Source organism: Sinohyriopsis cumingii, chromosome 13 (genome assembly GCF_028554795.1).
Source record: "Sinohyriopsis cumingii isolate HCF-2022 chromosome 13, ASM2855479v2, whole genome shotgun sequence".
Classification (NCBI taxonomy): Eukaryota; Metazoa; Mollusca; class Bivalvia; order Unionida; family Unionidae; genus Sinohyriopsis; species Sinohyriopsis cumingii.
Genome location: NC_142973.1, coordinates 22,457,556 through 22,484,106, shown reverse-complemented (window position 1 = coordinate 22,484,106; position 26,551 = coordinate 22,457,556). Strand labels below are relative to the sequence as shown.

At 33.5% G+C, this 26,551-nt stretch overlaps 1 protein-coding gene across 1 annotated transcript in view; it reads right to left on the bottom strand.

The window, feature by feature from the left end:
* LOC149785045 (MAM and LDL-receptor class A domain-containing protein 2-like) overlaps positions 1–26,551 on the bottom strand; it is a 349,170-nt gene that overhangs the window by 85,996 nt on the left and 236,623 nt on the right. The window contains exons 114-128 of the mRNA XM_089931272.1: positions 25,352–25,442; positions 22,785–22,925; positions 21,024–21,280; positions 19,727–19,955; positions 18,326–18,600; positions 17,094–17,181; positions 15,135–15,251; positions 13,137–13,283; positions 12,457–12,582; positions 9,892–10,022; positions 6,945–7,029; positions 4,886–5,005; positions 4,016–4,165; positions 3,388–3,506; positions 1,297–1,461 (exon numbers count right to left, since the gene is read on the bottom strand). Of these exons, the coding sequence (XP_089787398.1) occupies positions 1,297–1,461; positions 3,388–3,506; positions 4,016–4,165; positions 4,886–5,005; positions 6,945–7,029; positions 9,892–10,022; positions 12,457–12,582; positions 13,137–13,283; positions 15,135–15,251; positions 17,094–17,181; positions 18,326–18,600; positions 19,727–19,955; positions 21,024–21,280; positions 22,785–22,925; positions 25,352–25,442 (2,241 nt within the window). The remainder of the gene's footprint in view (positions 1–1,296; positions 1,462–3,387; positions 3,507–4,015; positions 4,166–4,885; positions 5,006–6,944; positions 7,030–9,891; positions 10,023–12,456; positions 12,583–13,136; positions 13,284–15,134; positions 15,252–17,093; positions 17,182–18,325; positions 18,601–19,726; positions 19,956–21,023; positions 21,281–22,784; positions 22,926–25,351; positions 25,443–26,551) is intronic.

Here is a 26,551-nt window from a genome sequence, read left to right as displayed (position 1 = left end):
TGGTATTGGTATACCTTTCATTATATCCTATGGTATTGGTATACCTTTCATTATATCCTATGGTACTGGTATACCTTTCATTATATCCTATGGTACTGTTATACCTTTCATTATATCCTATGGTACTGTTATACCTTTCATTATATCCTATGGTATTGGTATACCTTTCATTATATCCTATGGTATTGGTATACCTTTCATTATATGCTATGGTACTGTTATACCTTTCATTATATCCTATGGTACTGGTATACCTTTCATTATATCCTATGGTATTGGTATACCTTTCATTATATCCTATGGTATTGGTATACCTTTCATTATATCCTATGGTATTGGTATACCTTTCATTATATCCTATGGTACTGGTATACCTTTCATTATATCCTATGGTACTGTTATACCTTTCATTATATCCTATGGTATTGGTATACCTTTCATTATATCCTATGGTATTGGTATACCTTTCATTATATCCTATGGTACTGCTATACCTTTCATTATATCCTATGGTACTGCTATACCTTTCATTATATCCTATGGTATTGGTATACCTTTCATTATATCCTATGGTATTGGTGGTATACCTTTCATTATATCCTATGGTACTGTTATACCTTTCATTATATCCTAGAGTACAATGATCCCTTAAAGAACATCATTATAATTGTGCCCCTCTTATAACATGTATAGGGCCATGATTCCTATTTAACAGGTAACATTAATTTGTATTATTGCTACTTAATTCATTAAAATTTAGCTCATAGTTAATGAAAATAGATTATAATAATGTTAACATCATTAAAAGATATTTTTTTTAAAGACCTATTTTTTCCTTTCATTTAATCTTGGGCACTTTAATGGCTTCCATAAATGGTGTTATAATAAGGGAGCACTGTACTTCAGTTTAAACATGTCATGATGTTCTTTTGAAAGTAAAAAAGTGTCTTCAAACATACAACATTATTACAACTAGTTCTATACACAAATCAACACTACAACTGTCTTTCTAACCATCTTTGATTTGTTTTAGGTAAATAGAGTAAAAACAGTCGATGTTTAGATGATATTTGACTGATTACATTCTGAAATAAAGCTGAAAAATGTACATAATGATTACAATTATGTTTACTATACAGGCCAAATTAGTGCATATTGTGTGCAGCAATAAGTTTTGAAACAAATTTTAATTAACACCCCATTGAACATAATGCACTGTCAGCATTTATTATTACTGACCTTGCATAAGGGGATGTTTACTCGTATCTATACTCGAAGAATGTGAAGTCATTTTACCTGGAAGTTCTGTGTCTCAAAGATCTGAATGTCTGCTCTTTCAAAGAAATCACCATTGTTCCCAGATTTGGTCCAGATTTTCTTCAGCGGTCCACCAATAGAGTTTCTGGTATAAACGTTCAAAGAGCCAATTGTTGGTCCAAACATGTGGTAGAACATTCGGAACTGGAATTGCAAGAGAAGAGTAACCAATCAAAAGATAATAGATAAATCTTTACAAACTTTATCTCTTCAAATATATATCCTGAAGAATAAATATAGTTTAAATTTGATACAAATTATATTCCCTCATGCTGATTTGTTAAAATCCAAGTTTCAAGTTTTCCTTTGTAAATTTCAATTTCTCATTATTATTTTTCACAAATTAAAGCCTCATAAGAGACTAGCCATTGTACTAAGTAATCTACTCTCACTTATACAAAACTAAAAATGACATGAAGCCCTCATACAAATTAAGTCAGTTTCTTTTAAGTACTTTTGGATGGTTAGTTAGTTTTAATGGTACTTCTAACACGTCATGCCAAGGAAATGGGTGCTAAATCACTTTCCTAATGGAGGCAGCTGAACCAGGCTGATCTGGGTGTTACTGATCCCACAACCATCAGTATCTGAGTATGTTGCTCTACTGAATTAGCTACTGTGTGTTCTTGAGAGGTGACCTCAATGTTTTTCTAATTTTAGTAACAATGACCATATGGAATGGCTGATCGGTATTGTGAAATGGAAAGGCATTCATGGAAGGATGCTCTCATTCAAATTTGATTAAATTCTGTTGCATTGTTTCTTAAAAGAGGTAATTTTCAAGTTTATATGGTCTCAATAACAGCAGCTGTACTGGATGGTGAATCATTATCAATTGTACAACCATGAAAGATCTTCATGCCTGGATGCTTTAAAATTCCATCAAATGCAGCTGTCAGTGGGAAAGTCTTTAAAAGATTATTCTGTTTTAAGTAACAGCAACCTAATACATCTGTATAAACCAGATGACTTTTATGTCTTGTGCTCCCTGCTAAATTTAGTTGAAATTCATCAAATTGTTGTTAAAAAAACAAGTTATCCTCGTACAGTTGTCTTAAATTATTGTGAAATCAAATATGATCGCCAGGTACAGCTGTCTCAACTTGTTGTGAAATCAAGATTTCATAGTAGAGTTGTCTCAATTTGTTGTGAAATCAATCAAGACTTCTTAGTACAATTGTCTCTGTTTAATGTGAAATCAATCAAATTTCTTTGTGTAGTTGTCTCATTTTGTTGTGAAATCAAAAAAAATTTCCTTGTACAACTGTCTCAATTTGTTGTGAAATCACTTAAGATTTCAAGCTTCAGTTGTCTCAATTTTGTTGTGAATCAATCAAGACTCCCTACTACAGTTGTCTCAGGTTGTTGTGAAAGCAATCAAGACTTCCTTGTATAGTTGTTTCAATTTGCTGTGAAATCAATCAAGACTTCCTAATACAGTTGTTTCAGTTTGCTGTGATATCAATCAAGACATCCAAGTACAGATGTCTCAGTTTGTTGTGAGATCCATCAAAACTTCTTTGTATAACTGAGTTTGTTGTGAAATCAAGAAAAATAAAACCGTCTCAATTTGTTGTGAAATCAATCAAAATTTCCTAGTGCAGTTGTTTCAATTAGTTGTGAGATCAGTCAAGACATCCAAGTACAGTTGTCTCAGTTTGTTGTAAAATCAATCAAGAATCCCTACTACAGTTGTCTCAGTTTGTTTTGAAAGCAATCAAGACTTCTTTGTACAGTTGTCTTACTCTGCTGTGAAATCAATCAAGACTTCCTAGTACAGTTGTCTCAAATTTTAAAATTAATCAAGACTTCCTTGTACAGTTGTTTTCAATTAATTGTGAGATCAATCAAGACATCCAAGTACAGATGTCTCAATTTGTTGTGAAATCAAGGTTTCCTTACACAATTGTCTGTTGTGAAATCTATCAAGATTTCCTAGTAAAGTTGTCTCAACTTGTTCTGAAATCAATCAAGATTTATTTGCACAGCTGTCTTAATTTCTTGCAAAATTAATATAGAATAAACACACTTTAATTTGAACTAGCTGATTAATTTTATACACATGCTTACTGTGCACTGTCCAGTGGCAGCCCTCTTGTGTGAAGTGGTTGGTAAGAAGATCTGACTAATCACTCTGGCTTTGTCACCAGGTCTCTGTGGGGCAGACGTCTCAATATACAGGTAATGTCCTTAGAGCAGAAAGGAAAATAGTAAAATATCAACAAGAAATATGTACTGATAAGGTACTGTGAAACAAATATTAACATGAAATATGTACTGATAAGGTACTGTGTGAAACAAGAAAATATGTGGGCCAAGAATTGTTTTTACAGCATAATTAATTTAGTCAATAAAAAGTATACAACATCTTTAAATGTAATTATCCCTTTTGTTGGTCAAAGGACTATATCTCATCTTCAAATTTGTTGATTATTCAATTCCAAAAGTTTCATTCTAAAATTCCATTCTTAGAAGCAAATTTAAAATTTGTACATGTCCAATATACAAAAATAAATATAATGTGCTTTTTATATACTAAGTGTGAAATACTGAGACTTATTGGTGAAATAAATTTCATATTGGTTTCATTCCGTATTTGTCTGTATAAGATACACTACTTGATAATCAGCATTTGTCAGTAGATGATCAACTACTAGGAAGACTATACAAATAGTCTGGTGACTCATGAATAACATACCTGAAGCAGTGCCTTGAGTATGGTCCCTGGAGGGTCCTGTTCCAAATGTGGCTGTCTTGTCAGAAGCTCGTGTCCAATCAAAGTTGTCACTGTGGTCTTGTGACCAAGTACACAGACTGCTCTCAAAGTCACACCGGGAAGGATAGTTACCTAAACCATTCAAAATAAAATTTTTTTTACAAATGTTTATTATTTTTCTCAATTGTTCTCACTCATTGAAAAATAAATCATAAATGAGATTTTATATAAAAAAGTCATTAACATCTTTTCAAGAATATCACAACCATAATTATAAGCATTTAATATTTTGGCCCTAAAGATCTTTCTAAAGAATGTCAGTATTGAAATATACTATATAAATTTGTCCTGTGTCTTACATATTGTTGATGCTGTTGCTCTCACCACCATCACTACTTGAAAGTGATACCTGTGCAGTGCTTCAAATAAAGAGATTATTAGTACAGATCGTGCATAATAAAAATAAAAATATTCTAAGATTTAATATAAAATGTACCGATTACACTTTTAAAAGAAACGTTATGGTCTGTCATCTCTTAATATCAGCACCCCTCAACTTGCTATAATTAATGCAGCCCTGCATACAGTTCATGCTTTTGTATGTTCTAGCCAACCAAATGCTAGGTTTTGCTGTTCCTAAGACTGTTATGTGCTCAGAAAAGCATTCTCTCTCTCTCTCACTCATATGGAAAAAATATTTAATTCTTCCACTTGTGATTAATATTCCTTGGATACAAAATTGAGGAGAACCATGCCCCCATGAGCCAAATATTATATGGAGCACTGCTAATTCGGATTACAGAGATAAGAGAAAACAAATATTTTGCATTATGACGGAGAAAATATCCATACCACAATTGGCTTCATCACTATGATCACCACAATCATCGCTGAAGTCACAGAGGGCACTCTGTGGCACACATGCTCCTGTACCACATTGGAATTGTGAGGTTGGACATGATGGTTGTGGAGCTAAACAATCAAAAAGAAAGAGTTTTACATGTTTCAAATGACAAAAAGTCAACATGCCAAAAAATACAATAAGCTGTTAATCTAATTTTGTGTGTTATGTGCTTACAGGCTTTTCCCGTTATATACTTCTGACCTTTTGTGTCAAAATATATGATAACTAAACATATTGCTATTGATAAATTTTTGATACAGAAATGGATCATCTTACCTAAAAAGAAGTGTCTCCATTTAATTTTGCATTCCGCCCTCTCATACCTGACAACTTCCTTGAAATATGCAAATAAATTTTGATAGTTATCGGATACAATGAAAAAAATATTTTGGTCTTTACATAATGATATTGCCAATATTATTTGTATTTTTTTTATTTGTGTTCATTTCTTATTACTGTTATTTTGCAAATAATGCCAATATGTCTTATGACTAAAAAATAGGCCCCAATTCAATATATAAATTTTCGTGTTTTTTTCTATGCTGTTCCAATTTCTGGATCAAAACTTTATTCTGAATCATAATACACAATTAATTCAATTGCAAATTTCAACTGTTTCCCTACCTGACATGCTTTTAATGACAGCTAAATATAATGTCTACTGGATACAATTTGCAATAAATCTTGTTAATTACTTGTTGATATTTGGTTATTGGCATTAATAAGCTCCAAACACTTTCCCCAAAAAAGGATATTCTGTCAATGGTGAAAAAAATTTACTAATTCTGATAATGCCTCCCCTCTCCATTTGTCATGGATGCATATCTGGGAAAGTCTGGCAGATCAAGTTTTTCATCCCACACAACATAGCTTTTCATGCATACTCTCCTGAATCAATGATCACTAAAAGTCTTCCATACATCTCGGTCAAGCTTTACCGATGCAAGATAGATAAAGATTCAACATGAGGGATAATTATAAACAATCTGGTTTATCTAAATCAACACCATTTACCACCAACATTATAAATGTTAACAGACTTTATTATACAAACTCTTCATCTTTGTACCATTCCTATGTCCCCATCATGTTTGGATACTAAAACTTCGAATGTATTATTATTATTATCTTGATCTTCATCATTGTTGGTGTCATCATCATCATTTACAATTATATATGCAAGCCTTAAAATCTAGTTTTAATACTGCAATATATTTATGATTTAAAACACAATACAATGTTTTAAATAATGGTAAATAGGGATCTCAAAATTGTGATCTTTTCAAATGAAATTTAAACAACATGTCACATAATTTCTATTATTTGTAAGCTCTGGTAAGCAAAAGGTTGAAAATAATTAAATGAGTTTAATAAATTTTAATCTAAATGTACACACCTTTAAGATTCTATTTATCACATGACAAGAAATAACCAACTTTGTTTTGGACCAAACTTCAACATAGTACAGTGAAATAACTGAAATATATTTGGATGCCTTGGTCATTATGCCTTTATATTGATTGATGTTAGGACATTATTTATGACATTATGAGGTTATCACACATTGCATATAACAAATATTGTGATATGGGTATATTAACATATATAACACAGTCATGTGATAATTAGTTTTTCCATGGCAACTGTTGCAGTTACAGTTACAATGTTGCACTAATCATCACCATCACAGACGAGCACTCTAAACAATATTTCATGAATTCATTAAATTATTACTCTCACTTATTATTCAAAGGGGTACCGTTATACTTGCTTAAAAGTGGAGTTCAACTGAAGACAACACACTCTAATTTGCTGCTGCATAATTGGGTATGAGAGTAGGGTCTATATTGTTGATTCTATTGATTACTTCTATAAAAACTATGTAGATCCAGAATTGTTGGCACATTGTGCAATGGCAGATCTGAGTCGGTGCAGTTTGCAGTTTAAATTGACTTTCAAGTAAGTAACAATGGTACTACTTGTATGATAAATGTGTATTTTATTTACCTGGAAAGTTGCAGTTGATAAGTTGGGCATCATCAATGGCAATATCACCACGCACTGCAAATGATCTGTGACCTTGGAATTTCAGCTGAAAGTAAAGTACCACATTATAAGACAAGTCCAACTACAAACTGCAGAAACCCAGATCCACCATTGCATATCTGGGTCTGTACAGCTTGTTAGAAATAATTAGTACACAAACAGCATAGACCCTGATCTACAGGCATATTATGTGATGGCAGATCATGGTATACGTTGTTTGCAGTTTGACTTATATGCAGTTATATGCAGTGAACACTTATTACCATATTTTATGTATGCCTTTGGGACACAGTTTGTTCATGGACACCAAGGTTTTATTTTGCCAAAATCATATTTTCTTGTCTTCTAATGTTTAGACATTACTTTAAGAGACTTTTCAGATACAAATGAAGCTCTGCAGTGTTAAGACAAGATAGACAGACAAATACCACTTTCAGAAAGATGGGGAATAGCTTTCCTGCAATAAAAAATATACTTGATGAGTTAAACATATGATCCAAATAGACAAAAACATGCAGAGCCACATATCACTATGTATTAGCTGATGACACAGATATAAATGAATAACGTCTATTTAAACTAAATTACTAACCTGTGGAAAAAATCTCAGATGTGAAGGGACTTTAAGACTATGTCACCCTTTATTAAAAGTGATAAGCATTAAAGTGAGTGTCTTCATCTCAAAACAAAACAAGATTTTCTTTTTAAAAAAGAAGGGACATTTAATTCCTGAAACATCAACACTAAAACTGGATTTAAAAAAAATTTGTTCTGTTAGTAAAATATTGATTCCTCAATTCAATTTGCCAGTAATTAGTATAGTGAAATTTCTTCTCATATTGAGCAAAACCTCTGAATGGCAATTTGGAATTTTAAGTTCACTACAAAATTTGGAACTCACTTCTCCATAATGAACTGTTTATGTGAAACAAAACTTTCCATGCATCAAGAACTCCTTTCACTTCTCTTGCTATCACTGATCACATTTGCAAATTAGCAAGACAAAACACTAATTAATGTTAAAGTATGTTACCTATATAATAATACTTACAACAGTGTTCAACTGGTCAAATGAAATGAGTTAACCAGACTCACTGCCATGATGGCTAGCTTGTACAAAACAAAAACAATAACAAAAACAACCTTTGGTTCTCAAAGACCTGTATGGGTTTGCCCAATAGTCCAATAAGAATTTAGTACAAAGGCAATTCCAGGATTTTTTTATACAAAGGTTTGATGTTGACAAAAAGGTGGGTAATTTCACTTCAAATGGCCATCTTTCCTTGTCTGTCACTTCAAAACACACTTTTTTAATGGCAAAATGGGGGGGGGTTTAAGATGGAAGACTCCAAATTCCCTTCTGAATGGATGGACAATACATGACAATCATAGGGTTATATCGCATGACAATCATGGCAATACATGACAATCACAGGGTTATACTGCATGACAATCATAGGGTTATACTGCATGACAATCATAGGGTTATACCACATGAAAATTCATGACAATCATAGGGTTATACTGCATGACAATCATAGGGTTATACTGCATAACAATTCATGACAATCATAGGGTTATACCACATGACAATCATGACAATTCAAGACAATCATAGGGTTATACCACATGAAAATTAATGACTCATATGATTATACTGCATGACAATTAATGACAATCATAGGGGTATACCACATGACAATCATGACAATACATGACAATCATAGGGTTATACCACATGACAATCATGACAATACATGACAATCACAGGGTTATACTGCATGACAATCATAGGGTTATACTGCATAACAAATCATGTCAATGATAGGGTTATACCACATGACAATTCATGACAAACACGCTTATACTGCACGACAATCATAGGGCTATACTCATGACAATTCATGACAATCATAGAGTTATACCACATGACAATCAAGACAATCATAGGGTTATACCACATGACAATTCATTACAATCACAGGGTTATACCACATGACAATCATGACAATGCAAGACAAACATAGGGTTATACTGCATGACAATTAATGACAATCATAGGGTTATACTGCATGACAATTAATGACAATCATAGGGGTACACTGCATGCCAATACATGACAATTCATGACAATCATAGGGTTATACCGCATGACAATCATGTCAATTCATGACAATCATAGGGTTATACCGCATGACGATTCATGACAATCATAGGGTTATACCAGTTTTTGGACATGTGAGATAAAAATGCAATATTGTCACTGAAACTCAGAAGTGTGCTTTTGGTAAAGATGTGGAATATGCGTCAAGAAGAATCATGTGTGCAGTTTTATGATGTACAAGCAAGTGTCATGGAAAGTGATCTAAACATACAAGCTGTATATTACCACTGATGCATGAAAAGTAGATCATAGTGACCAGTGTTTTGATATCATGGTGTAATACTCCTTACATTCCATGAACATATCAATTTTCATAATATAACAAGCAACAGTCTCAAAAACTAACATGATTGCCAAAAGTGTACATGTTCACAAGAATTTTAAAAAATAGATTAGCATGACCTACTTTTTTAGATAGTGCTCCTCATGATGCATGCCTTATCTATTTTCATCGCTGTAAGGCAATAAATTCCCAGAAACTGACCTAAATTAAAATGTGTTTATTATCAATTTAACATGAAAAGTTGTTCACAATGAGACACTTTTGGCAAGACAGTGTAGTACACCTCACAACATATTTAGATATAAAGTTTCAGGAATATGTAACCAAATGCTGAGTCAGTGACCTAAACACAAAGGTGAACATTTGTTAACGCCTATGCCACCAACAAAGACTATTATGCTTGGGGTATGCATAAACTCTCCTGCATTTTCATGCAGGCAAACTAAAAAGTTAAAACTCACTTGGAAAGGTCTGGTTACTTCTCCAATGTCCACAAGGGCCCTAACCCATCGTGATCCTTGAGCGTTGTCCTGTTCCCATATCACTGTATCTCTGCCACCCTCATTTATTGCCACTTTCAATGCACCAATGCCTGCAAATAAAGAAAGTTAAATTTTGTAAAATAAACTTAAACATATATCCCAGAAAAGATAGAATACATTTAAACTATATACTGCAAATACAGCAAAATAACTTTTATCTGGACACCATTAAGACCAAAATTTTTGTCATTTTAAAAAGGTGGCCAGGAAATGGAGATTTTATTAGTATTACAACAACCTTATGGGGACCAAAATTAACCAGTCTTTAATCAAAGCCAGATTTCAGATGGAATGATTTAGACAAGATCCACAACTGAAAATGTTTCCTCCCTCTGAATTCATTAAATCTAATATAACTCTGTTTATGACTCATATCAACAAGGTAATACTGAATAGAATATTAGGTACAAACCAACCAGACTTCATCAGTCAAATGATAATGCTGGTATTTATGTGTGTGTGTGTGATTTAGATACGGCTACAATGTCTGCAGTGTGGCAGTTTATAGTGATGTTCAGCACTGGGGCATCATGCCGCAGACATGTAGCATGATGTACCACCCAGTCACATTATCCTGACACCAGGCCGACCAGTCCTAATGCTAAGCTCTTAATGCTGATTGACATGTGTAACATGGAGAGAGAGAGAATCAGTAATATCCCATTCTGAACATCAGCATGTCTTTTTGTATTTCTGTTTACCCACACACTAATTATTGTGTTGTCTTAACCACAAAGTTTCAGGAACTGATTAATTTTGCTATCTGTCTCATCACCATCACCTCAAATTGTTAATTTTTTTATCAGGCAGCACCCATGGAAGATGACTGTTAGCAGTAACATGTGATTCACTTTTTAACCTCAAAATTTCACCTATATATTGCATCATTGTCAGCCATGTAATCACCTTTCCCACAGCTTCTTTGCAATAGCTGGAAAGTTCATGAATTTTCATACTGATGGCAGCATCTTTCCATCTGCCATATCATTTACCAATAAATGACTGATCAATATTGTATTTGGGAAGTCTCCTTTCTTTATAAGCATTAATACTTATTTGACAGAATGCAGTATGGGTCAAATCATAAACCCCTGGAGTTGGAGGGATCTTTGCACAGGACTTTTATTCCCAAATAATTGTACAGAAAAGTTAAAGCCATGGGGCTGCAGAGATGTTGCTAGGCTTTTAACAAAAGATGGGAGCTTCCCTTGTCAGTAAAATAAAGGAAGAGTAGCTGAAAAAAGGGAGGAAGGAGGAAATGGTCAATATTTCAAAAGCTCAACATTTACTCAAGACTTAAATATCCATCTCTCTTTCTTCACTCTTCTCTGCTAGACCTCTACTTAAATAAAACTCTTCAAAAGATGTCTCCTCAAGTTGTATACACATTATTCCATTTATTGTTTCTTAGCTTAATCCGTTCATTATCTGTGCATGAATATTGTTCAGTGCTGAGAACCCACTTTCAGAGTCAGCTGTCTGAAGGGGCACATACATAGCTGTCTGAAGGGGCACATGCACTGCAAATCTAAACATGTTGGGAAACGGTTCTTTATGGTTGTTATGTACAATTTGCACTGCTCAGAGGTATTGTCTTTTGGATATCTCTTCTCCAGAATAATATTTTTTCACTAACATCAGCTCTGCCAAAGTTCCACTTTCTTGAATCAGTGCCATATAGCCATGTGAGTTAAAAATGGTTTTATATTACCAAAAGATTCATGTACCCACAAAGAAAACCTCTAAACCCCACCAAAAAACAATGGAATTTAGTGTCCTGTAGATGAATCTAATCACTTTGAAACAAAGGTTTTGCATTTTTTTCATTCAACCAGCCCAATGACTTTTTGCAATTTTAGCAATTTAAGATCATTCTTATTACAAGCTCATTTCAAATGTTCAATTCTTAGTTTAGTGGGTGACAACTTTTATAAGGCATTATCAAAGCTTAAGTGAAATCAGACATGCATACCTGCCCCACTCATATGGTAGTGAAATCAGACATGCATACCTGCCCCATTCATGTGGAAGTGATATCAGACACACATACCTGTCCCACTCATGTGGTAGTAAAATCAGATACACATACCTGCCCCACTCATGTGGAAGTGAAATCAGACACACATACCTGCCCCACTCATGTGGTAGTGAAATCAGACACACATACCTGCCCCACTCATGTGGTAGTGAAATCAGACACACATACCTGCCCTGCCCCACTCATGTGGTAGTGAAATCAGACACACATACCTGCCCCACTCATGTGGAAGTGAAATCAGACACACATACCTGCCCCATTCATGTGGTAGTAAAATCAGACACACATACCTGCCCCACTCATGTGGTAGTAAAATCAGACACACATACCTGCCCCATTCATATGGTAGTGAAATCAGACATGCATACCTGCCCCACTCATTTGGTAGTAAAATCAGACACACATACCTGCCCCACTCATGTGGTAGTAAAATCAGATACACATACCTGCCCCACTCATGTGGTAGTAAAACTGCATCTGACACGTGGAACTTGAGTGATGGAGAAGTGGGCCTTGTAACTCAGCATTACTGTTCACTGTTCCAGTAGCCCCATCCACATACATATAGTGACCTGTAAAATTGATATTATTATCATTTTTATTTTTATTATGTAATAATTAGTCTAGAAAATGAGGTATTCTGGTTGAATCAAATCCATTTAGGTCAGAGAAGGATTTTTTTCTTTCCTTTACATATAATTCAGTTTTTTCAGTGAGGAAGCCTTATAAGGATAGTAGAATCTATTAGATGTATTTATCTGGCATAGAGAAATCCATTCTGATTGGTCAAAATTTACAGGCAGAATAAAGGCATACCATATTCCAGCCCATGAATAACATTTGTTGAAGTAGAATTAGAAGGCATATTTCTGCCCATATATGCTCACTTATAAGAAAGCCCAACTGCAAACTGCACAGACCCAGATCTGATGTTGCATAATGTACTGGTAGATCTGGATCTGTGGAGTTGAAGTAATCAGTATAACAAACAACACAGACCATTATCCACAGGCACATTATGCTATGGCAGATTAGGTTCTTTGTTGTTTGCCATCTGACTCAACTTATAAGTGAGTACATAAGGTAGTCTAAAATTAACATATACTGAACCATCTGAATTACCCACCTCGTTCATTTCCAAGTGTGTGGTCATATGATGGTCCTGTGCCCATGCTGGAGGTGGATGTTGACTGATTGTTTCCTGTCTGCCAGCTCTGGGTACCAATGCTAATATCACCCCAGGCACAAGTGTCTTGCTCAAAGTCACAGTCACCTGGGAAAATTTAAAATTCTTTTGTTGCACATGCTCACTGTCAACTGGGAACTTTTCTACATGTTTTTGTTTTCATATACAGCCAGTTCACTAATTTTCATGGGGTATTAATTTTAGCAGGGTAACAAATTTGGTGGATTTCTGGGTTAATACAAACCATAATTTTTGAAGACTCAATGAATAAAGTTTTTTGTGCAGAACAAAAAGACCACTTTTCCCATCCACAAACTGAAGTAGCACCCATGATGTAATTTTCCCCATCCATAAACTGAAGTACCACCCATGATATCATTTCCCCAAACCACAAAATGAAGTACTGCCCAAGACGTCATTTTGCCAAAACCAAAAACTGAAGTACCACCCAAGATGTAATTTTCCCCAAACCATAAACTGAAGTACCACCCAAAATATCATTTTCTGAAAACCACAAATTTAAGCGCCAACAAGGATGTCATTTTCCCAAAAGCCACAAATTGAAGTACCACCCAAGATGTCATTTTCCCAAAGCCACAAAAGAAAATGTATCCGCAGCAGTAGAACAAACAAATCAGTTAATCACATGATTTTACATATCATTTGATATCTATAGATAGAAATATTCAATGATTGTAGACTTCACTTTCTGCATCAGATTGCACTAACATATAATCCAATTAGTCATCAAGTAATTAAGACCATTAATTTAGATTTATTACTTTATTAATGGCATATATGTATCTGGAGAGAAAATAACACCTTCTGCATTTTTTGAGTATGCATTACATGAATATCTGTAATTATTCTGTATTTCCATGACTAGAATATGTTTCTGAATTGTATTAGAAAAATAGAATACACTCGCTTATAGGTTGAGCCAAACTGCATAAACCCAGATCAGCCGAGACACATAAGGTGCCAGCAGATCTGGGTCTATGCAGTTTGTTTGGAATAATCAGTAACAAACAACACAAGCTTTGATCTGCTTGTGCATTGTTCAAAAGCAAATCATAATCTATGTTATCTGGTGATGGACTCAACTTGTACATGGGTATATATGGTATATTAAAAATAACTGCAATGATTTGGAAATAAGTTTTTATGTTACTGCATGGATCAAGATACATATTATTGAGTAAAAAAAATATTATAAGAAAGACGTTTAAAGTGAATTTTAAGCTTGTAAAATCTGTATGAATGCAAAGAAGTTTAAAGGTAGTGTTTTTTTCAGTTTGTAAAATCAATATCAATTCAAAGAAGATTAAAGGCAGTGCTTTTTCAGCTTGTAAGAAAGAAAAAAAACAGAAGAAAACAAATGATGATAATTATGGGACAGAATTAAAAAAAAATAGTGTGCATTCAAATGCAGGTTGCAATCTCAGTGTAGTTTATATATTTTAAAGTTAGAAAAGCTGACACAGAACTGTATCTCTTTGACCCTATCATGTTCTTCTCAGTATTTGTTGCCCTTATGTCTCCCTAATAAATCTATCAAGTATAGATTTCATGAATATACATGACTGCTGTTAAACTTTCTGTACTATATAAGACAGAAAAACTTATTTTTTCAACTTTCATCTCTCTTTCTCCCCTCCTCATTTGATATCTGTCTCTCTCACCAATCAAAGCACTGCTGGAAAACTTCAAACAAAACTGTATCAAAATGATAACAATGAGATGACAGTGCCATCACCAGAAAAGTGACTACTGTGTCTCATTTCTCACTAATGTTGCCTCAACAACAAAAATCCAAACAATTTAATGGAATCTATGACCATATGACCAGCATTACAAGAGGAGGCAGTGGTATACTAAGGGACTTTACAGTAAGGGACAATTTTTCATGGGCATAATGAGTGCAAGATATTTTCTTACCACAATCAGATTCATCCTGGCCATTAACGCAGTCTGTCTTGAAGTCACACACTTTTGTAATGGGCAAGGTGCTGTTGCTTTGATCCTGGCAGAAGAATGTCTGGTTATTGTTGATTTCTGCCAAGAAAATATTAATTGGAAGTAACACACCATATGTACTGTTTTTTTTTGGACAATATTTGTTTTACAACACCAAAACTTATGTCAAAATAATTTTTTCATGCCTAACATCTATTTCAATGCAGCTGAATAGGCTGACCTTTCCAGTTTTTCTGAAAAAGATACTTCACCATGTCTGCTTATATTTTGAGCATGCAGGAACTGGCAGAAACAGATAGTAAAAATGTATTTGTGCTTTCAGAATCAACCACAACACAGTCACAAAAAAGCATGATAAAGGATGCTTGCCTTGTTGTCCTTGACACTTAACACTGCTGAATTTTCAGTTTTCAGCAGTTTTTATAAAAATTCTACTCACATAAAAAACAAACCTGTACTAGTGAAATTTCTGAAATATTTTTACTCATTATTTTTGGCAGGTTATTAAATATTGCTTATTACCAAGATCTGACAGAAACTTATCAAAACTGTTCCAAGCTGTCAGGCACTTTCTTTCCAACCTCATTTCATTCAGCTTCATTTTTCTTTATTTTTTTTCAGCATTCAGAAAGACCAATACTTTCACTCTAGAAAGTATTTGCCATGAATAATTACAAATCATTACACCCTGTTGTATTTCTAGCGCTAAAAAAATTAAATATGAATGGTGGATTATAACAAATTTCTTTAAACATCCATATTTCTGTTTTGAAGCATGCAAATAAATATCAATCTGCTTTTAGATTTTGCAGAGGCTTAATATGTTCTTTCTTGGATTAATATCAATAAATGTCAAGAAGTCCTATTTTGCTGCAAGTATGACATTTCTAAAGTCCAAGTGTTGCTGTTTGTCCTTATTATTAAAGTTCTATTATGGATTTCATAAAAATGGTGAGCACTGAGCAGATCTCATGTTCACTTCCAAATGATTAAGTTCACCTGTGTTGAGAAAGCTCACTTATGGAAACCCTTCTATGCATCAGAAAGCCTCCTCGAATTTTGGTGTAAGCTGATGTCATATATGATTTACCCATCAGTTTGCAGTTCAAACTTTTCCAGAGGAGTGAATGAGTTGGAAACAAATTGAAAACTAATGGCTGCTATAGCAAATTACACATGGACAGACTGCAGTAACAATGATATTAAAGATCCCAGACACACAATAAGATCACACAGACAGATTGAGAGACAGATAAACAGATTGATACTGTAACATGATATTTTATCCTATGGAGGACAGAAAAATGTACTATCAGTGAAAATACTTTTTAAAAAATTGCAATGCAGCATCCTCCCATGCTTTAATTGTTATTCATTTTCCACAAGTTTGGTATACTGTATGTAATCGCTTATAAGTCAAGTCAACTGAAAACATCATAGATCCTGACCTGCTGTCACATAAATGAACTGGCAGATTAGGGTACATATTGCTTGTTCTAATGATTTCTCCTAACTCCTAATAATTAAACTGTATAGACCCAGACCTGATGCATTTTGCAATGGTAGATCTGAGTTTGTTCAGTCTGCAACTGGAATCTACTTATGAGTATACAGAGTAAACGCAATATCATATTGTATGGGAAAGAGTATATAGAGTAAACACAATATCATATTGTATGGGAAAGAGTATATAGAGTAAACACAATATCATATTGTATGGGAAAGAGTATACAGAGTAAACACAATATCATATTGTATGGGAAAGAGTATATAGAGTAAATGCAATATCATATTGTATGGGAAAGAGTCCTTTCAATTTTTTCCTCAAAATTTCACAAAATGTGCAAAAATTATATAGTTATTATTTTTAAGATATTCTTTTTTTAACATCAATACTTTTCAGAAATTAAACACAATTACCTCCAATACATGGGAAGTTGTCAAGACGGAAATCATCCAATGCAATGTCACCACGGTAACCAGCACCAACATTTGCTTCCACCATCAACTAAAAAACATTTAAAATGACACATCATAAAGCTGAATAATTTGAAACCTTTGATTTTTTCAATACTGTATTTTTCTCATCATAAGAAATTTAAATTTTTTTAAATACAAATTCATGCATTTGTTACCAATTTCTCCAGAGTTGTCAAATCATGCAGAGATATTTTAAATTTCATCATTTTAGTCTCAGTCCCTTGGACCTTGTTTGACTTAGTGTTGTTTTACTTAGTTTCACCTAAGCTACAGTAAACTAATAATAACAACAACAATGCTGATGAGAAATAATATATATGACAAGAGAAAGAAAGACAATCCAGTGGCTTCAGAGACATAATTAAAAGTAGAATGAAAACAACTGTATTTGTATTCATGATTGCCTCTAGGCATCATTAAATATACTACCCATCTATATGTCACTCATTGCATACTGCAGGTATACTGACTATGAGGGTTCATTATGTATGGGTGTGTATCCATCTGGTGAAACAAGGAAATAAAGTAAATATATAGTTGTCCATACATGTACATGCTATGATGTATATGTATACATGAGTGTGTGTGTATGCATATTTATATATGTATACATGTGTGTATATATGAACATTTGTATGTGTGCATGAGTGTGTGTATTTGTACATATTTATATATGTATACAAGTGTGTGTATATGCACATTTGTATATGTGTGCATGTGTATTTGTGCATATTTGTATATGTATACATGTGTGTATATATGCATATTTGTATATGTATACATGTGTGTATATATGCATATTTGTATATGTATACATGTGTGTATACATGTGCATATTTGTATATGTATACATGTGTGTATATATGCACATTTGTATATGTATACATGTGTGTATATATGCACATTTGTATATGTATACATGAATATGTGTATATGTGCATATTTGTATATGTACACATAAGTGTGTGTATATATGCATATTTGTATATAAATAAGTTCTTTGTAATGAGGGCCTCAAGGTATACAAGTATTTCAGCTAAATGTGTTATCCTCTTTAAATAAAGTAATTATTATTTTTAATAAAGATGACAGATTATATGTATTAATGATAATAAAAGGCAATCATAATGATACTTATGCACATATTACAACCAATGACACTTCTCAGTTACCTCAAAGTTATCTGGCTGCTGGTCAATTTCTATTTGTCCTCGGCTCCATATTCTTCCCTGGTCTCCTGACTTTGACCAAAGTAGTGTTTTTGTGTCCATATTGTGAACTTTGACACTTATGTTGAGAGACCCTACATCTGCCCCAAACATGAAATACCAGAAGACGAAGCAGGACTTTTGGTTGCCATTATTGTTGTTGGATATCTGCTGGGACACGAGGATGGCATTATCTCCAGGCTGACGAGGGGCAGTTGATTCAATTAAGATGTAGGTACCTGTTGCAAAAAATGCATTTATTGTAATTTCTGAATAACTGTATTTTTACATCTTTTGGAAATCTAAATACATTTAACAATACACATTACTGTATAATAAAAGGCATGGCAATACCTAAATGATAGGTTTCTAATTAGTTTAGGTACAAGACTGGATAAACTGGTTGACAAAGATATATACAGAGTTTTATTAAGCTCCTGGTTGTAGATTTAATGTTTCTAACATTGCATACTATTGATTTATTTATGGTCATCTAGCAGAGGTGGCAGCAAATTAATTAATTAATTAATTAATTAATTAATTAATTAATTATAATATTAATATAATTATTTTGATATTAAAATGTCAACATTTAGAATATCTCATGACTTTTTCAAAACAAAAAGCACCTCAGATACAGTACAAAAGCTTGCCTGAAACATTTCAATTCCATTATAGAAAGTATACTATTCCTAAAGTATTCCATTATAGAAAGTATACTATTCTCAAAGTATTCCATTATAAAAAGTATACTATTTCTAAAGTATTCCATTATAGAAAGTATACTATTCCTAAAGTATTCCATTATAGAAAGTATACTATTCCTAAAATATTCCATTATAGAAAGTATACTATTCCTAAAGTATTCCATTATAGAAAGTATACTATTCCTAAAGTATTCCATTATAGAAAGTATACTATTCCTAAAATATTCCATTATAGAAAGTATACTATTCCTAAAGTATTCCATTATAGAAAGTATACTATTCCTAAAGTATTCCATTATAGAAAGTATACTATTCCTAAAGTATTCCATTATAGAAAGTATACTATTCCTAAAGTATTCCATTATAGAAAGTATACTATTCCTAAAGTATTCTGATGACTTTAATGAATCACAACAAGCAAATGTTAAGTCCTTTTTGAATTTTAAACTTAGAGAAATTAATGACATTTTTAGACCATGAATGATTTGGTTCTGAAGATAAATGGCAGAGCAAATGTTCTAATAAATTTGTGATGTCTTGTGACATAATTTTATCCAAGTAGACATACACTCAATAGTGACCTCTTCAAACATATCCAAGACTTCTTTCCTGGATTACAAAAAGAAAAGGCACAACATGTTCTAAGTGACCATAGTACCTGTGGTTGTTCCAAATGTGTGATCTACAGCTGGTCCAGTTGAGGTGAAGGAAGCCTGACCTCTGTGTCTTGTCCAGTCAAATATATCATTATGGCTCTGTGTCCAACCACAAAGGTCTGTCTCAAAATCGCATGTCCCTACTCCTGGGCAGGTTCCAATTGCCACTGACACATCATCAATAGCAATGTCACCCAGGAAACTACTGCCACATACACCTTCAAAGACAACCTAAAAAAATGATAAACATAAAGTCAGAGGTGTTTCATTATAAAACCCCTCCGTAAGCTGCCACCCCATATAATAAAGGATATGGTCTTAGACCACATTAAATTAGTTAAATTTGTTTTTTTACTACTTTATTTATCTACTTTATTTATTTTACTTTAATTTCGTTCTTAACTTATAAAAACTAATTTTAATGTAGTCTCACAACACTTTATAAATTGTATATTTTAGTTTTAAAGCACCTTCTTGACACAACCTTCTTGGAATATCCCTTAATATAAGACTCCCCCTCTTACAATGAAGATAACTATGGCTTTAATGAATGGTGTTATAAAGGGGTAACAATATACCATCAAAATAACAGGCAAGAAGAAATACCTGTAAAGCTGGTTTTCTCAACTATTTTAAAAAAAAAAAACTACCCGCCTCCAAACCATGTAGATGGAATGACTAAGTCCAAAAAATCAATCTGATTCTTGTTACATCAATAAGACTCAATCTTATTACATCAATAAAGCTGATTCTTGTTACATCAATAAGGCTCATTCTTGTTACATCAATAAATCTCTTCCTTGTTACATCAATAAAGCTCATTCTTGTTACATCAATAAGACTCATTCTTGATACATCAATAAGGCTCATTCTTGTTACATCAATAAGACTCATTCTTATTACATCAATAAAGCTGATTCTTGTTACATCAATAAGGCTCATTTTTGTTACATCAATAAAGCTCTTCCTTGTTACATCAATAAGGCTCATTCTTGTTACATCAATAAGACTCATTCTTGTTACATCAATAAGTTGATTCTTGTTACATCAATAAGACTCATTCTTATTACATCAATAAAGCTGATTCTTGTTACATCAATAAGGCTCATTCTTGTTACATCAATAAAGCTCTTCCTTGTTACATCAATAAGGCTCATTCTTGTTACATCAATAAGACTCATTCTTGTTACATCAATAAGTTGATTCTTGTTACATTAATCAAGCTCTTACTTGTTACATCAATAAAGCTGATTTTTGTTGCATCAAATAAACAACTTTAGACTATAAAAAGTACTCTACCTGATATTGTGAAGGTGACTGAATTGTGACTTGAGCCTTGCGCCACTGGTTTCCTTGGTTACCATACAGACTCCATACTGGACTGTCAAGGCGGTTGAAGTGGCTGATATAGACATTAAGAGTGCCAATGCTGTAACCATACATGTGGTACCAGAAGGTCAGACACTGCCCATTAGTGGCAGGATACACCTTGCTGATAAATCTGGCCTTGTCATTGGGTTGTCTGGGAGCTGATGTCTCAATGTACATGTAGTGTCCTGGAAAAATAATCAAAAGAGTTCCTAATACAGTGGCTACCTTTGCATATGTATGTATGTATGTATGTATGTATGCCTGACCAACCATATAATGCAAACTGACATTGATGGTGATATTATTGGTGAATTTATGGATGGATGGATGAATGGATTGTCAGATAGATGGTGCATGCATGCATACATGTATGTACAAGGTTTAACAGCACCTCAGCACAAACATGGCCATACACTATTGAGTAAGTTTAGAGTTGAAAAGAAAGACATACGGTACAAAACACTGGCATAAAATGGGCAAAATCCTTCAAATACAAAGTAAACATTTTTTTTACATAACCAACACATTTAAAAAGTTCAAGACTATCTTGAGCATCATCACAAAAAGCATCTCATAAGAAAAGGGTTGCCTCCATTAATCACCTCGTATAATATGCAGGAGGATTTATCAGGCTTATTCTAATCTCCTGAGCCCCTTTTTACAAAGGTCATCTCTTATGAGGCCACCTGACCCCTTCCAACATTGTCATCTCTTACGAGGCCACCTGACCCCTTCTTACAAAGGTCCATGATAATCAATGAAATAATTCCATATTGCTACTTAATTTATTTCACTTATTTTGCTTCATTGCTTATAAGAAGTAACAATAAAGCAACTGTAATGAATTGTGTGATCACAAATCTCCACACTTTCTGCTGCATATTCCAACTACAACCTTGTAATTGAGATTTATGCACATACATGTAAGTGTGCAAGTCTGCTGAAGAGTGATGTTCAAGTGAATGATAGAGACAGCTACTCTAGAGTAATCAGGATTTGTGTAACATTCATACAAGTGAATTGTGTTCTATCCCAGTATAAATTGTTGCAATCACAAGACAAAACATTACAACTATAATTTACTCTTAACCAATGACTTAGGTATTTAGGCACCAGATAATTTACTCAGTACTGATAAATTAGGCATTAAGGCTCCAGATAACTTAACCAGTACTGATAACTTAGGCATTTAGGCCCATATGATTTACCCAGCACCAATGACTTAAGTATTTAGACACCAGATAACTTACCCAGTATTGATAACTTAGGCATTTAGGCACCAGATAACTTACTCAGTACTGATAACTTAGGCATCTAGGCACCAGATGATTTACCCAGTACTGGTAACTTAGAGATTTAAGCACTAGATAACTTACCCAGCACCAATGACTTATGTATCTAGGCAACAGATGACTTACCCAGTACTGATGACTAAGGTATTTAGGCACAGATAATAGCATCAGATAAATGAATGGATATCATGCTTTTTCAAGCACTTTGAATCACATACAGAATGTGGGAGCTGAAACATGAGACTGTTTCCTAAACTTGTAGTTTAGAACCAGAAAAGAACCATTCCAAATATGTGATAGTTACATGGTAGTCAAATACGTGTAGCTGACTAATATAAACTTAACAGCCATCAAAATATTGACCAAAGAATAGTGAAACTGGTTTTCTTTATCTTACCATCTAGTGTTCCATAGGTGTGGTCTGCACTTGGTCCAGTGCCAGTTGTAACTGTAGCTCCTGCATTTCTGGTCCAATCAAAGTTATCATTGGGATCTTGTTGATAACCACATAGGTCTGCTTCCTCAAAATCGCATGCAGCTGTACACATAGAAACACACAGAGTCTTAAACTATTTTTATCACAACTGAAAAACAGTTATTGCAAGTACAGTAGAATCTGTGATATCTGTTTTTAATGGGGTACAAAAGTTTCAACCAAATTGGATATTAGTTTGAAATATGTAACAATCTAATTTAAGGCAGATAATTTAGCTTATTCTATGGACCAAAAATTGGTGGAAATAAAGATTATTCAGACTGAATATGCTGTATTTTCCTTACAACTTACTGCCTGCAAGTGGAAACTGCCTCCCCCTCCTTGGCATGATTCATGACAGGCAATGACCATAGACCCCAAGGGAGGCATTCACAAATAATACCCTTCTTGGAGGTGAATATTATGTAATTAAATATCTACCAAGACAGATGAATCTCCACTTAGTGGTTTACAAAATATGTTACAGAGTGATGGATTGATGGATCAAAGTAGTTAACTACAAAATGGGGATAATGGGGATGGTACATTATGCACCCACCCTACATATTAAAGTCTCCTTTATATACTCTAGTAAGTTATGGTTTGTTCTGCAGATTACTGGCCAAGAGGTCCCAATAATGTTGAAGTTTGAGAAAGGTCTGTGGTCTTAAACTTCTGGTGCAGAAACCTTGTTTTTTATCAGACTTAACATGACTATGACTTTCCGACCCCAAAATCTATAGTTTTCTTCTTCTAGTCACAGAGATCTTGACTTTTGATCTTTTGACAACGAAATCAATAGGATTTTTTCTTATTCAAAATGTAAGCCATCTACCTTCTTACACATACATGGTGAAGAACTGAAATTTTTGTGCACAAACCAGTCTTCATTTTTCGTCAATGAACTTGACTTTCAAAATAATGATCCCCAAATACACTGACTTCTACCTTACTTTGTGCAAGCCAGCAACAAAGAAGTTTAGTCCTTGTCTGTAATGTAGAACTAATGTTACTGTATATAAACTATTTATCTTTTTTCCGTCACAGTGACCATTGCCTTTCTACACCAAAATTGACAGACATCTTTCTTACCCAAAGTTTTAGTCTTATTTCCTACTCAGAGTGCAAGCCATTAACAAAGTTTGGTCCAGGTCTGTAAGGTTAACTAATGTTATTGTGCAGAAACCATTTCTTTTCTTTTCAGTCATGATGACCTTGACCTTTGACCCCAAAAGTGATAAGCTTCTTCCATACACCAAATGCAAGCTATTTATAAAGTTTGGTAACAGTAGGTGATTGGGAAATTATGGATCAGGCCATCACATGATACACTCTGGACTGCTTAGAAACTGGTATGCAAAATCAATAAAAATAATGACAAATGACAAACTGACCGTCTTTTACAAGGTGTAATGATTCACTGATTCACTGATACATATTGACATTGGGATATTTTCTGCTATGACATATGGCATTGATTGCTGAACTACTACCAGATATATTGGTGCATATTGCATCACAAGACTGACAGTAAATCATGTAATAAAACTTGCAAATCAAGTGTCATGATATGCAAGAAGTAAAATGGAGAAAATGATAATTAAATTGCTAAATTCCTCTTCTGTTAGAAGTATGATAGATCTTATCAGCTTTCTTCTTTTCAATTATCCCATCTGTGAGACACTAGTTATAGCACCAGTTGCCTTACTCAATCAGACGGAGAAGCTGTAAAATGTAAACAAGTCATATTTTGAACATTTCTATTTATTTGTTTTGTTTATGTTTTTCATTACAAATCCATGCCTAACAGATAATTTGTTGACTTTCTGTCAATAAAATGAGTAATGTTACATTGTGCAAAGACCAAAATGTCAGAAGAAATCATAATCATGGCACCCCCTCCACCCCTGGGCAAATATTTGAAGTTTCAAGACTAATATAACCATTCTAATAATAATGCTTTCTTGACAGAAGGCAAACTCAATAACTGTATGTACTCGTTTATGAGTCAAACTGCAAACTTCACAGACCCACATCTGATGACTCATAAAATGCTGGTAAATCTGGGTTTGTACAGTTTGTCAGCAGTAATCAGTAAAAGAAACAAAAGAACTTGATCTGCGGGTGCATTATGCCATGGCAGATCAGGATCATTGTTGTTTGCAGTTGGACTTGACTTATAAGCGAGTACAGATCATAGTACAAAGCAATTCTCTCTTTAGACCTTCTATAAAAACAGATTATGTATAATACCCAGATTATTTAACACAAGTTGAAAAAGAGTATCTTACTTGACATTATTTAACAGGATCAAAAAATACCTGTATGAGGCACATCACTGTACATATTGTAATGCAACCCCAGTATTGAAAAACACAGATATCATAATGCAACCTCAGTATTGCAAAGCATAAATTGAAAGAAAGCGGAGAAAGACTGTATAAACTTGAGAAAAAAATGAACTATTCAAGCCATCTTCCGTAACTCACTTGGAGGTGGGCATGGTCCATTAAGAATACTGATGTCATCAAGTGCAATGTCACCTCGGTCACTGAGACCGCGGACTCCTTCAAAAACAATCTGCAAAAAAAAGAAATGTTTCTGTCTGAATGATACTATATCAACATATATTTTATAAAAACAAGCAGCCACAAAAGCTGGGAAAACTGAATTCCTGCAGAAATAAATAAAATATTCCCTCACTATAAAATCCCTCTGTGTAATGCTTTTCATCTTATAACACCAGTATGGTAATAGACCAAATTATTTAGCGATTTCTTTTTTAAATGCTGCTAAATTTATTTTCCTTAATTATAGTTTCCATTTTATTATTTCTCATGACAATGACATTTCACATAAAATCCTATGCAATCATGTTTTGTCTTTGTGCAAAAACCTTACCAATTATTACATAACCTTACCAATTATTACAAAACCTTACCAATTATTACATAACCTTGTTTATAATGTACCCAGTATCAAGCATTATTAGCTATAGTATATGTTTTGTTATGGCTCCCTGGATACTGGTATAGTGAGAGAGCACTGCAAAAGATGCATACAAAAGATCAAAATACAGGAAAACCACTCTTTAACAAGCACTGTTACAACATAAATTTGGATATAACAGTTATGGCATGACTCATGAATTTTTATATTTTCACTAATACACAAGATCAAAACAATGATATTGAACTTGTTCATTGCTGCATTTATTAACCATTCCTAGGTTTCACTAGAATTCTCAAATCATCTCCTAAAACTGAGATTTTACAAATTCATTCAGAATTCCCAATCAGAAGAAAAATTTGGTAACACAGAGAATCTGAGGTCTAGTTAATAAAAAAATTTAAGACATCATGTATTGAAACAAAAATCCTTTAAAAACAATGCTTATGGAATGCTCTATTATGAAGTTATAATTACAAATCCTTTGTAACAATCAGTTAGATTGGTTAAAATCATTATGTGATGTAGAAAAATAGAAGTTACTGGTTCATAGCACTACATCTTTATTCATGCGGCCTTCTTGTTTGTTTTGACAATATTTGTACACCATGGTTACAATATAGTTTATTATTTATTACTTCAGATTCATTATTATTTTATTACCACTGAGGAACCTGTCTTAAAAGATCACTTCTTCTGACAAAAAAGAATGCTCTCTTAAGACAGGTGGTCCCTCATTA